This window comes from Camarhynchus parvulus, chromosome 3 (genome assembly GCF_901933205.1).
Source record: "Camarhynchus parvulus chromosome 3, STF_HiC, whole genome shotgun sequence".
Classification (NCBI taxonomy): domain Eukaryota; kingdom Metazoa; phylum Chordata; class Aves; order Passeriformes; family Thraupidae; genus Camarhynchus; species Camarhynchus parvulus.
The window spans coordinates 54,844,872-54,859,583 of record NC_044573.1 but is presented as its reverse complement, the minus strand read 5'-3'; the positions used below and the strand labels follow the sequence as shown (position 1 = coordinate 54,859,583).

General features: G+C 35.9%; 1 protein-coding gene across 1 annotated transcript in view; it reads right to left on the bottom strand.

Annotated features, from left to right (window-relative positions):
• Positions 1 to 14,712, bottom strand: part of SYNE1 (spectrin repeat containing nuclear envelope protein 1) — a 288,727-nt gene that overhangs the window by 160,544 nt on the left and 113,471 nt on the right. Inside the window, exons 34-45 of the mRNA XM_030946688.1 lie at positions 13,433 to 13,660; positions 12,790 to 12,888; positions 10,961 to 11,148; positions 10,732 to 10,855; positions 9,470 to 9,636; positions 8,087 to 8,240; positions 7,174 to 7,802; positions 6,343 to 6,522; positions 4,753 to 4,903; positions 3,125 to 3,283; positions 1,930 to 2,112; positions 578 to 679 (exon numbers count right to left, since the gene is read on the bottom strand). Of these exons, the coding sequence (XP_030802548.1) occupies positions 578 to 679; positions 1,930 to 2,112; positions 3,125 to 3,283; positions 4,753 to 4,903; positions 6,343 to 6,522; positions 7,174 to 7,802; positions 8,087 to 8,240; positions 9,470 to 9,636; positions 10,732 to 10,855; positions 10,961 to 11,148; positions 12,790 to 12,888; positions 13,433 to 13,660 (2,364 nt within the window). The remainder of the gene's footprint in view (positions 1 to 577; positions 680 to 1,929; positions 2,113 to 3,124; positions 3,284 to 4,752; positions 4,904 to 6,342; positions 6,523 to 7,173; positions 7,803 to 8,086; positions 8,241 to 9,469; positions 9,637 to 10,731; positions 10,856 to 10,960; positions 11,149 to 12,789; positions 12,889 to 13,432; positions 13,661 to 14,712) is intronic.

Here is a 14,712-nt window from a genome sequence, read left to right as displayed (position 1 = left end):
AAATACTAGTTTCTGGTATTTGAAATCAAACTGCCAAAATAATCATACTGTGGCTTTTCAACTACCCTAGAACATAGAAATAACTATCTGGCCAAAAGTTTAACAGCTCACCTTTGTGTTAATTGTTTTATGTTTTTCTTGTAAGAGCTAGTTCAGGGCCCTTATTCTAGTCCACTAAAGAATACTTTTTGGTTAACAAAGCAAATGAACATATTTTACTGCCTTATAATCCTTTCAAGGAAACAAACTGTGCATGCACTCAAGTGTGATGTGGCTTAATGTTGTGCAGATTAGAGAATATCTGTAGTCTAATATTTTATCAGCTACATTATAAACTATTTATTCTATTTTGATTTATTAAAAATACTCCTACTACACTTATGTTCACTTAGTTTATGACATACTGTTGATACAAAAAAAATCAAGGTTACATAAAGAAATATGAAAAAAGAATAGTTATGCTACACATAAATAATAATGCTACATCTGTCACCTTGAAAGAAAGACAAAAATTTCAGAAGGGATGTTTTCCTGGTTATTTGAGCACAATCTGTGGTTACCAATGTCTTTATTTTACCTGGAGATCTGCAGGAGGCTCTTGAGTATGGGTCAGCTCTTTGAGTTCTGAAATTTTGGAACTAAGTTGCTCCAACTTCAGTTCTTTATTCTTGACTTCAGACTGTAAAAGAGATGTGGTCAAAGTTTCATACCAAACTACAAGAAGCTTTCAGACTTTCAGAAGTATTCTCCATCAATTTCAAAATTGAAAGAAAATGTAAAACACATCTTAGCAACCAGAGGGAAAACACTGTGCACTAGTTTTGTGCTCTAAAAATCTTCCATCTCTTTTTCCTTATTAGACTCAGTTCAGAGTAATTTTCCCTTCATTTAAAATAGATTATAGCATTTTAAATGCTCTAAAAGCTTTTGTTTGTTAAAACTGGGAAAATAAAGATGAAAATGTCATTGTTTATTTGACTGGAAGTATCTGCTAGGGGTGTTAGGTTCCACTGAAGGATTAAATTGCTGAACTTAACATCTGCCCTGAATGCCCAGAAGAATAGTTTGGGGGTATTTTGTGCTAGGGAGGGCAGTGAAGAAAGTGACCATTGATTTGGGGTACAGAAGAGGTGAACTGATTGTTGCTGTCGTGCTCATCTATTTCTGATTGCTGAAAGTGCAGGACCTTGCTGTCACCAAACTGCTCTTCCTCTTGCCTTTGCAAAACAAAGTGCCAGAAAAAGGTATTATGCATTCTGTGACTGTAAATGTACACTCAGTGATCACATCTGCTATTCTGGCCCTCCTCCATATCAAGTACACCGGTGGTCTGGGTAGTCTGCTTTTACTCCAAATTGGTTTTAACAGCTATGAATTTGGGTGGTTGGATTGCTACATAAGGCATTCAATAAAGCTCAGCCTTGAGCAAAATACTGATTTATCAATGTTTATATTCTACCACAATTCTTGAATATGTTCACTGTGCATCTTCTTAAGGACATAATTTATTCCAAATGAAGTAGAATATGGCCCAATCTATGATTGACCTGATATCTCTTTTATTGTCTGGAGAACCTACTTTCCTGGATGAGGTTTTAGAAACTACTCATTTTTTTTGCTAAACTTTAGCTTAAGTCATCTAAAACTTCCATTGGTTTTTACTGGAACAGAATTCAGCCTAGAACCAAATATAACTGCAAGAGCCAAAATAACTATGGAGCTTAGATATAGTAAGATGTGCCATTCTTGTTTCTGTTAGAAGCAAACACCTTCTAATAAAAAGGACAGGAATGCTCTCAGCTAGCAGTTGGGTACCACCATTTAAACAGAGGACACAGAGTTCTGCAACAGCAAAGTCTTTTCTCTGTGTTGAACATCACTTGACATTTTGGTCCACAACATTTTAATCACTGATTTATGGGTAAGAACCTGGAAATCTTTCAGGAGGACTTCCATTCGCTGACTGTTACTGAAGTTGTTGATGCCTTCATTCAGCTGAGAAATGCACTTATTACACCATCCATCCAATTCATCTCCAGTTTTCAGGATGTCATCCCATAGAGACACGCTTACACTCAGTCGGTCGATGTTCTCATCAAGTCTTTCAGACACCTTTTAGGAAAGAAGAATATATCAATACCATTCAAAAATTAATTTTAGACTCTATTTTGCAGACAGTTATAAGACAAATGCATAAAATATAATGCATAAACCTAGGTAAAATAATTTTCTTGGATTTAGTTCTAAGTTCTGAATATTAATTTCAATTTACTTACCTAGATCATAAAACAAACACAATTCTTATGTGTCTCTTTCCAAATATTTGTATATTTTTTTATTGGAAAAGAGTTCAATGCTCAAATAAAATTTATTTTTCAAAAAAAACCAATTACCCTTCTTATTGTTATGTGGCAATTTGGTCCTAAAGCAGTATAAATGTGAAAATGTAAAACATTAGGTAGAATTTCTTTAATGTGAGGGTGGTGAGACACTGGAACTGATTGTCCAGGGTTGTTGTAGAGGCATCCACGGAAATGCTAAAGGCTAGGTTGGATGGGGTTGGATGAGCAACCTGGTGTAGTGAAAGATGTCTCTGCCCTGGGAGTAGGGGTTTGGAAGTGGATCTTTAAGGTCCCTTCCAACACAAACCAACCTGTGATTCTGTAACTAGCTTTTATGTTATGTTTCTCTCCTATAGTTAAGTCTTTCTCAACACATTCATACCTTCTGTGGTTTAGCTTAATGTAATTTACTGCCGAATTTATTAGTCCAATTTACTTCGATGAAGTATTGCTGGTATGCATTAGGTATGAATCCAACCCAAATTCATGCTTGGAACTGCACAGTGAGCAAATTTACAGTAGTAGCATTCATACACTGCTGTAATACACCATTTAAAATCTATCAAATTGATGTCACAACTTCGTGCATAGAGTGGACACCAAATCCCTCTGATTAAAACTTCCAGTTATACTTAAAAGTAAATTTTGCTAAACAATTACTCTTAGTAGATTTTACTAAACAATTACACTCTCAAATTTTGCTAAGCAATTGTACAAGAGAAATATTGTAAGCTTAGCCAAACTTAAAAATTATATTTGACATATAAACACCAGATTCTTACATCTAGCCATTTGTCCACCACGGAGTTCATATCTGTTTTCAGTGCAGTGGAGTCACAGTTATGCACTCTCTTCAGTTCTGCTATTAAATGTTTTCCTTTATTAGTGAAAGTATCCAGGTCTTTTTGTCTATCACTCAGATCATTCTTGGCAGCTTCATGCTGTGGACATAAATATTTGGTTGTTTAATGAAGCCTTAAAGAAAGAAAGAAAAATCAGTTCTCCAGGTACCCCTCCCTAGCCCTGTGTTATGAATTTGTTAATTTTCATATCTAATATTTAACTACTCCACAAAATACAAATCAACTGACATGGTTTTCTCATGAGTATAATCATATAGGATGATTGTTCTTATAAATAAAGAACACAAGTAGCAGTAACAAATTTTGAATTTATTCCACTTGTTCTGGACTTAGGGAAATTTCATTTTTCTATTTGCCTTTCCATTCTTCATTATTGAATAATCACTTCAGGAGTTATAGCAAAGTAAACAGAGGGTATTGCAAATAAAATTTAGGATTAAAAACACCATCTCTACTAGACATTCTGGAAAACAAAAGTACAGATGAGTTCTGAAAGGAACTAGACAAAATCTTCAGGGCTACTAAGTTTGCAACCCTAGGCATAGGGAAATATTTGATTTTGTCATTGAAAAGCTGAGATGCTGAGACCCAATCACAGTAAGAATCTTATGCTTTTTTCTACAGCAAGTACTAGAGAGCAGTACTAACAATAAGCTACTAATCTGTATGCACTATGGCCAAAACATTTATTGTGCTGGAACCACTATCTGTGGCCACGGCTGCAGCAGGGAATTGTCCTCAGCTCAAGGCTCAAAGGAATGATGTGGAAGTTTAATGAAAATCTTTTTTAGACTGGTGAGCTCTCTTCTGTTAAGATATCTATTAGAAAGAGGCATAAATACACACAGTTTAGAATAAGGTTTATACAGATCTGACGGAAAGATTTTGAATCAAGAGCTCAATAGCCTTCCAAATTAAATTACCTTCCAAAGGAACAGACAGAATTTAACTCAGAATTGTTTATCCTGGCAGGCTGATGGACAGCACAATTTAGTATCTTTGAAATACAATCCAATGAAATGAATACAATGTAAGGATCCAAATACCTTATCTCTGCACAATGGCTATTATCAACATTATACACCATAGCAGAAGTCCTCTCAGGGAAAGAGAGAGACATAAAAATTTTACACATCAGAAATGTGCAATTCATGGTTTTTTGTGGCCTTTTATCTATTCCAAAATTTACCCAATATAGAAAAACATTAAAATATGTTGACTAGAACTATCCTTTCATACTGTGGTAGGAATATATTCTCAATATATTTTATATAAAGAGCTTTCCACAATTTTCCACTTATGCTTTCCATATATTTAGAATCTGCATTTCTATTAACAACAGATTACCAGATCTCACCAAAATGCAAAAAAAAGGGCTATATTCCCTCCTCATACTAATCAGTACAATTTAAACTCTGAACATCAGTGTGACAATATTTGACAGTAAATTCAAGGAGCTGTAAACACAGCTCAAGGGCATCTTTAAAAAAAATCCATTTAATGAAAAAAATTATTAAAATTCCTCAAAGGAAAATACATGTCATTACCTTTGATAATGTTCGCCTGACATCTTCATGATCCTTCCATATGGATTTGGTCACAGAAGCACTGTTAGCACTGTCTATGACTTTCATTACTGTTGACTTCAAGCTCTGATATTCCTTCATCAGATCGATCAGAACACAGGACTGCTCCTTTCTGCAATATGAAAAAGCTATTAGCAACACTTGCTGCCATGCTTCTGAAGGACAGAGAACATGACATAGCAATTCACCATGGGAAAACCAGGATGCAGTGCTAAACATGAATTGGGCAGCCAAGGAGATATTAATATTTTGGGTTTAGAAATCACTGTCGATCTATCACAAAACATCTTACTGAAGAGACATGAATGTGAATTGCCATCTCATATGTATCAGATACTAAAGCCACTGACTTCGGTGAAAGACTGAAACTGGAATTCAAGCTTCTCAGTTCCTAAGTTTAGCATCTTTTTGACTGAAAATCACATTTTGACAATTTTGCAACTCACAGTTAACTTAAAAAAACCCAACAACTTGTTTCTTTAACATGGAGTGGTTTTTGGGTAAAAAGAAGCAGAAATAAAGACTAAAGCAATGCATACTAAGGTCTGCCTATTTTGTCCCCCAACTGTCAGATACATGCTTTTGGGACTAAAATGTTATATTCAACTTATCTCCCTTCTACTGAGAATAAATTAGTCTTCTGCTAAAAACAAGCCTAATCTTATTCCCACCCTCTGTCTAGGAAACCTTATTTATGCTCAGGCAATGGACAGAGGAAAAAGACCTATTCAATCCATTCCTGGTGTTTATACTGAAGAAAGAGATGCAAAACTGATACTTTGGATATATGTCTACTTGTAAAACAGTGTTTTTCAATGAAAGGATTTTGGGAAACATGACATTGTCAAAAAAGATGAGCAACTGTTTTAGAAGCTGGCTCTTCTCTGAATGTTCCAAAGAGCTCTCCATAAAAAGCAGGTTCAGAAGGGTCTAAAATTGTGTCTCTGTGAGAGAGAAAACACTGCCAGTTTTCTTTAAAGATGATCATGAGGCAGTTAAGACAAAGAAAAGTGTATGAAAAACTTTCTTTGGTTTCTTTAGCTTCTTTCGTCATCAACTTTCATTGATAAAACTGATCATCTGTGTCATATACAAACACTGTAATTGATTACACACTAATGATTTTTATAAACCCATCCCCTAGGGCAGATAGAAATACTTAAATTTAAAAATTATCTAGGACCACTAAATACAGAACTGTCAGAAACACATAACCAATAGGGAATGAAAATTTGTGCTAGAAGGAGAATATGTACCAGCTCAGTGGAGAATTCTTATCTTTCAGAAAACAATAAGATGCAATATCGCATGCATGTAATAAAATGTATATCTGTCACACTGTACTGAGAACCTATCTGTGGCCTTATTAATAGTATAAGTACAAATGGTACAAATATTCTTGTTAACAATGTGTTTCCATCTTCTACTAAGTATTTAACCTACAAGCCCTGTTTTTCACTGTAACTAATACAGCAAGAATATACTACATGCAATAACTGTGTCTCTTTCCCCATCTTCTCCTTTCTTAGCTTAAGCTAAAGATCTACTTACTTTTCATGTATAGCTTTCTTGGTATCCTTCCACAGAGATTCTAAGCGATTTATCTCTTTGTCACTCTCAGGAGCAAGTGCGATATCTTTTTGGGCTATTTGTTTTGCTTTGTCCATGAGCCACTGGAGTTCATGCTGGTGAGAATTCAATTCTTCATCTAACTGGTTAAAGACCCTCAACCTGAAAGACAAAAGACCATTAAAAGACCAGTTTCAAATTTACTTATCTTTACTTTTTTTTTTTTGCAAGAGAGGAGAGGGAAAGAATGAAACAGTTGTTCTTAGTGTTACTGTGCATAAAACTCCCTTTTTCTAATATTTCCTACAATATTTGGGGGTCTTTTTCTGCTAGAACTGGGATCAGAATGAAATTTTTTTGATACATACACTGCTGTAAAATCATATAGATATATATGTACCTCCCCCTCAAACAGTCACCTGGAAATATACTCAGATATTTAGATTAATACTGTATTACAATAAGTGTTTTTAATTCCATCATCCCATGTACAATCTTCAGTTCTGCAAGGTAGAGATAGTTATGTTATATGGATTTCTAATAGCTTTTTGGATCTTAGATTCATTAGGACAAAATATATTTTTGAGATGTAGACTTTCATGACTATTCATTCAATGTAAAAGATTAGCAGGGCTTGCTTAGTGTTTTGTGCATCCAAATAGTTCACTTATTTACAAAATTTTATTAAGTAGATACACATGCTTGGCAAGAAATAAAGTACCCAGGTAGTACTTTAAGTACACACACATGCTTCCAATGAATCATAAAAGTTCTAGAGATTGCAATCAAGTGTGAAAGTGCCAATGTTTTTACCTTTGCTGGAGGGCTTGCAGTGTTGTCTCCTTCAGGCCCTCCTGGTCAGCCTTTTCCTCAGTATCTTCAATGCTCTTCAGTAACTGTTCTTTACGCTCCATGAAAGATCTTTGCAAGGCTCCAAGAGCTTCTGCCTCACTTTGTTTGGTTCCCAGAAGGTTTTGAACTGCCTCCAGTTCCACACCCAGGTTATCCACCATAGCCCTGCAGGAGGTCCTCTGCCCAGAAATGCTGTGCTTCAGATGATACTGAGCCTTAGTAAAGGAACCATCCAAACCGATAGCATCAGACTCCAACTTGTTAAGATCCTTAATAACACCATTGAGCTCCTTCTCCAGTAATTCAGACTTAGCTTTATCCATATTTCCTGTTTTCTCCACTGTCTGCCTCAGCTGGTGGAGCACTCCTGATACAGCATTATGGCACTCCAAGAATATTCGCAACTGATCCAGGGTCTCCTGTCTTTGGCTGGTTATCTGACTTGCCTCCTGGAAGATCTGAAAGCAATCTTCAGTCTTTCCCTGCAATGTCTGCTGGTCCTCTGGGCTACTGAAAGAACACAATTTCTCTACATGCTCCTTCAGACTTTGTAACTCCTGTTTCTTACTTTCAACTTCCATTGTGTGATTCTATAGGAAAGAAAGAAAACAGCTGAGTTTCTTCTTCAAATCAAGAGCTCAGTAAACATTTTAGTACTGAACATACGAATGAAACAAGTGCTACTGAGGGGTTTTCAGTAGGAAAAGTTTGGGGTTACAATTTTGCTTTAAAACTGTCAAATAACAAGTCTGTACGTGACTGCAACAGCATATTGGTTTTCACACAAATGAATTACTTGCTACTTCTAGATGAGGATTGAGCCAAATACACCGTACGATTTCTCTGTTTTTAATATTTACATCCAGAAGTTTACCTTATTGTGAGATGCAGCTAGTTGTTGATCAGCTGTGTTTATCTCTGAAGTGGCTTGTAGTTCAGCAAGAAATTGCTTAATCCAGTCTGAAAACCTGAGCAGGAACTCATCAAACTGCCCGTGCTCAGCAACAAGTGATTGAAGGAAGTTGATCCTACAGAATGTCAGATGTAAATATGAAAACACTTGATGCAATTTAATCACTTCCCATAATCAAACCCACAGCTGACTGGTCAGCATTAAAATCAATGCCAGATGCAAGGAAAGTAGGAAATGTTACTTTAGTTTGCCATATTGATTTTTTAATTCTGGGAAATAACATAACATTTGAAAACACCCTGGGATCTTTCCTGCTTCCACTCTTTTATTTATATCAACTGTTAAAGATGCCCCAAAAAACCAAGGTATGTTCTTCAAATTTTCTTTATGGGTGTAATCCCAGCAAAGACAATGTTATTGATGGAAGCTAAACTTTGATTTTCAGTCATAGCAATTCTTGCCTATCATCTGAAACACTGAATTAAGGTAAGAGTCTCATGAATTTAGGCTGGGGGTGAGGAATTTCATATTCAACCTCCTCTGAAGTAGGAAAGGGTGAAGTCTGATCAGAAGAACACAATTCAAAAGAAGAATCCATCCAGAGGAGCACTGAGCAGAATTAAGTACCTAAGTACCAAATCTAAAGCTTGACCTTAGAAAAGACCTTGTCATTTACCCTCCCATTTCCCTTAGAAATTTTTCTACCTAATTTTCAACATGTAGAAGATTATTATATTGTAAAACAATCATATTGATAAAGCACCTAGAAGATTATGGCACTGATCAGGATCTATTATTTAAGCTACATTACAAATGGTAAAATTTGTGTGTTCATTATAGAAAGAATTGAAATCTAAATATATCATAAAATACAGTTTGAAATAAAGGAGACAGTTTTTCTGAGCTTAACATGAGCCAGCAGCCTAACAACTGAGCATTTATAATACTTAGGGCAAATTAGAATTTCAAAGTGAGTTTAAAACTACAATAGTGTGGCTTTGCACAAAATAAAGCATATAACTGAAACAATCAGTTTATTGGAGATTTTGGAATTTACTTGGAAATTGGAACTGAGGAAATGCAACATTGCCTTCATTTCCTGCCCCACACTCCTTCAAACAGACTCTTCTAGCAAAAAAAAAATCAGCGGAGTGTATGTCAAAAAGATGGCATCATAAATGTGTGGGATCGTCCACCCCCCACTCCTGGGAGTTCAGGGATTGGTATTGAATCTAAAACCTTTGTCTTCTAATGGCAATACTGTAAAAGACACCGTTTGGGATTGGGCTTCCTCATCTGGATATTGGTTACTTTAACAAGTAAAAAACATTCTGAAGCACAAACCTTTTGTCAACAATTTGTGGTAAAGCTTTCCACCTTTCATCCAGCTCTTCAAATTTTTCTTTTATTGCTTTCACACACTGCTTTGAAGCTGTTGGAAACAGCGACTCATTTAACTGTAAAAGACTCTCATAGACACAAGTGTGGGACTCAATATCTGCTCGCAAATCCTGGGATAACAATGGAATGAAAAGCTTTTAGTTTAAGCATAGCACCATATTATGCAAAATAACAAAAACTAATAAAAAACAGCTGCAGATTTCCACCACAGTCTTTGAGTCAAGTGAGTGAGCAGAGGCAAATCCTTGGAGGACTTGAGGCCTATTAGGACAAGCAGGTACTCAACACCTCTCAGACAGCTAAATTCAGTAGGGATTCATCTAAGTTAGTATTTTTCTCTCCTTCAGAACAAAGTGTGACTTTTCCATACAGCTTTATTTTATGATGGCAGTGGCTAAAACTGACACAACATTTTGCAATAGATTTTGTGTGCAGCAAGACAATTGTGAGGAAATGTTGCAAACTAGCTCAAACAAAGCAAAATACTAAAAAACCAACCAACCAACCAACCAACCAACCAACCAACCAACCAACCAACACCCCCCAAAACAACCAAAAAACCCCAATAACAAGAAAACTAATCCCCAAACAAAAAAACACTCAACAACCACAACAAAAAAAAAAAAAAAACCAAAAAATCCAAACCCTCAATTAATTTTCCTTTTTTATTTGTCTTCAAGGAAGAAGGTATAAAAGATGTTACATTTGGCCAACTGCTTCATATTAATTTAAAAACAAATGGCAAAAATTCAAAGGGAAGGCATAATTTAGAATAGGATGAAAGTCTTGTGTTTGAAAAAAATAATCAGAACCAGACTTTTACTGGAATTTCAAAACTTTCAAGCATTTTTTCATCTGAGAACCATTCCTCACATGCAAAAAAAAAAAAAAAAAAAGAAGTATTGCCTAATACAAGGAATTTCCCTAGAGAAAGGATCTTCTAACAAGCAGACTGATGTCCTTCCTTGATAGATAATAGGATACACCAAGGCACCTTTTTCCTTTTTTCTTTAGCTGGCATATTGTAGCTAAAAGTAATAGTATAGTCATTGAGAAATAGCAAGTGATAATGTATTATCTCCTAGGAGATTTGCAAAGCCCAGAATCAACTGACTTGCCAGACTATAATTGAGCAATTTCTTCCTTTAAAAGACACAGAAATACACCAGAAAATGCAGAAGGACAATATTTCAGTTGAAACATACCTGCAGTGCCTGCAGTTCACCTTCCAGCTTAATTCTGTCAGCAGAAACATACTGCTCTGCAGGCCTGCCTGCAGCTTCACACCCCTCCAACCAGGCCAGGAAGGCAGATAGCTCCTTCTCCTGCCTAGCAAAATCACAACCTAGAGTTACCAAGTCATCCTCTCAGTGTCACACGCTGAGCCCAGGAAGGTCTCTGTGTCCACCACAACAGATGTGCGAGTTTACTCACCTCTGCCACTGAGCCAGAAGATTCTCTAATAAGCTCTGTTTCTCCTTAGCACTTTCCAGCACTTTTTCATACTTCTGCTGTAATGCTGTGACCTTTTGAGCAGCTTTTTCTTTGTTGGCCACCTTTCGGACACTGGCTGAGAGAGAGGCCAGAGGGTTGCTCAGTCTTTCCACAGTATGACAAAGGTCCTAGTGAGCACGTAAAAGAAACAGAATTTCCATACATAAACAACAGAGTTAGGGTAACAATGGTGGGAAAAATTCTCTAGTCCTACTAATAAGTTTGAAGCAAGGCTACATCCATCAGATCATGAAGTCACTTCATATCTTAGATATTACTCAGGTCCACCCTAGGTACACGTGTTCCCAGCATACCAATGAACTGGATTGTAGTGGCAAAAGACTTCCCTAGGAACAGTGCTAAAGGGAAAAAACTCTGCAACAAAAGAGACAGGTCTCCTGAATGAGCATGTGATACAGCATCATCCATGTAGGACAAAGCTCCACATTCAGGAAAAAGCTTGAGATTCCCTCATGCCTAAGAGTTGCTTTAATTTATACAGAGTAAATTCAAAACCTCACTCCAACAGGTGAGGATTGCTAGACTTGCAGCCAATGTCACCACATGGGAGAAGCAGGGAAGAGTTACTTGGAACTTCTGTCAGCATTAGCTAAAGGTCCTTTTCATAGAAATGACATCTAACGTGAACTACATTTTCCAGTGTCGCTGTTTCTAGAAAGCTGGGAAACTTGTCCATATGAAAATGATTGAAATGTAGTACAGTCAGTTAGAAAATCACAAAATGAAACTGATTTAAGATCACGAAAGCTCCAACTCACAGGTGTAAAATAGTAACAATACTAATTTTTATAATTACAAGAAATCATATATAGGAGGAAATGTTAATTATACAGGAATAAGTTGCTGATAATTTCACATCAAGATATTTAATCATCATGATCCCCTAAAGAGAATAAGACCTTATAACAGCATACTCAGCATATTCATGATGTTTAAAAGTCAATTAAAATGATGATTACAAGTGCTGTCTAAATAAATTCCCCTCATGCAAAATACTTTTCCTCAACTAGTATCAAGCTTTTTTGAAGCAGAAAGGTCAGGTCCCCCTGAAAACAGCTCTTGTAAGCAGTTATCAATCACTAAGTTCAGAAAATATATATGCATTTTATTGCAAGAACAATATAATATAATTTTTTGCAGTATTTTCTTAGAAAGGCTATGATTATTGTTGAAAAACATATCAGAATTTACAAACAAAAATACTACACCAAATTCCCTGAGATGGGATTATTTGTAGCTTGAATACCAATCCAGTACTTGTTTTCCGTTTGTAATGGACTGAACAAAATATCCAAATACCCATGGATTCCTAGCATCACAGATAAAAGTCTCTAAGTTGAAACCCTGTCCAGTCTCTTCATTGACCAAGAAAAACTACTTCCAAGGATATATTTTCTTTAGTCACAGATTGCCTATACTAAAATCCAAGTTTTCATTGGAAAACCTTAGAGGAAAATTGCCAAACAGACTTGTTTCCTATCTCCTGTTTTTCATGATGTTTTAGATGCATAAAATTAAAACCATAACCCGAAGGACTAAGTGGTATTTTTTAGGCTTTTTTTCCCCCTAGATTGAGGAAGAAACTTTCTAATCCTGTCTGAAATGGTGACAGACTGCCCTTGCCTCCTTCTGCCTTTGCCCTGAGCTGTGAGGCACCAGGCAGCCCCGGGTCTGGGGTTTCTGTGAGGAGGTCAGTGTGACACCGTGTCCCTGGGCTCAGAGCCAGGAACAGCTGGCCACCTGCTCACCGTGCAATCCTGGAGAGCTGCGTATGTTGCTGCTGCTGAAGAGCACGATGTGAGAGGCTCAGCTAGCTTAGCTTCAAATTCAGACACTGAGTGCTGCACCTATAAAAAAGCAAAGGCAAACCAGAAGCTAAAATCAGCAGGAATTACATAAATGATTCTTTAAATAACATGTTTTAAATGTTTGCTGCTAAGAGAATTTTATATCCTAAGCCTTTGTAGTGCTGAGTGCCTTTTGAAGTTAAAAGATGCTAACAGTGCTCAGTTCCTCCCAGCTGAGGCAATAATAATATTCAAATTATTTTCTTTACAACCTTCTGTCAATCAAAGAATGAAGTCAAAAGTGTCTATAAGAAGTATGGATGTGGTTCAATAGTGCAATATCCAGGAGAATCACGTAGATTTTCAAGAAGACAACATAATTTTTATGTGTATAACGTGTGTATATTTTACTGCGTTTCTGAGTCTGCCTTTTAGGTAATTCAAAGCACAAATTTATGTATCTAGGTCTTGCAATTACCTTACAAATCCACTTATTTATTTTAGTCCATCCTGTTGTAATATGCATTTTATAGTCAATTTTAGAAAAATATAGAGTAATTCTATAAATTGCTACAAACAATCCATTAGATTTTTCATGGTCTACCTGTTTAAGACTTTCTTCATATTTCTGCTGTGCTGATGCATTCCCTGTGATTGTTTCTTCCAGTCTCTGTGCATGATCTCTTAGTTCTTCCCAATACCTTTTGACCTGAGTCAGTTTGGCTTTAATATGTGCATGTTCTCCAGAGGTGACAAACTGGGAAAAAGACTTGGCTTCCTCTTCTAGATTTGAGATTCCAGTTATTTTACCATCTATCTCTTTATTAATAACCTAAAATGTAAAGCAATAGTAAAAACATTCAAACGAAGTTTTTAATTATTAGAACAATATTTTCCAATTCCTTTTTTTTCTCTCTATTCTACAAACATCCATCCTTCATCAAAAAATTACATAAGAGTTCATTGACCTCTTGAAATAACTAGTCAACAAAGTCTCTAATATGACCTGTAAATACCACTTTTCTTTTTGAAACTACCTCTGTAAAAGGTTTAAAATATAGGCTGCCCTAGAACCAGTGTGTATGAAGAGCAATTAGAATTGGCTGAGGTGCATATTTTCAAGCAGACATGATAGTTCACATTTTAGCATCTCTTATGTCACAGGAAAGTAGTACACAATTCTCTCTAAGATTAAAAATAAGCAGAAGATGGAAAAACATGACTGTGTCACTGAAAAAGTATTGTCAGGGAGCTGAACCTTAACAGTTGGTTAGTTATGTTTAATAGGTTTTCAAGCACTTACCAAAAAAAACGTGCCATGATTAGAAAGCAGTAGAGATGGTTTTCCTTTTCTAATTTAAAATACTACAGTATAATAAAGGATAAATTTAATTAGATTATAAGTTAGGGTAAGTGTGCCCTTAGGCAGAAGATTAAATAAAGAACCACATTGCAATATAAGTAGGAAATCATGAAACAAGGGTGATAATGGTTTTTGGTAATTTTTTTTATCTGTCCTGTACCTCAATTAGTAAATGCATGAAGAAAAACTTGCACTAGCTTTACATTTCAACAGCTGCATGACAGCAACTGCCTCCTATTATTTTCTACTTGTCTTATTACAAATTAGAGGCAAACTTGGCAGCTACATCATCCAAAAAAGAAACTCACAGTGTTTCTCATTCAGTGGCTATTTATTCAGTTGGCACCAATGAACTTGGAATTAAGCTCTTTTTTTCACAACATTTGTTTTTTTTTTTTTAGTTACTGCTGATATATCATGTCCATGGAGCTCTCAAAAGCAATGGAAAACACCCATTGGGAGAGATTTGAAAGATCAACGTGTGTTCTTTGTAATTGACATAGGCAATAGCATTCTCAGAT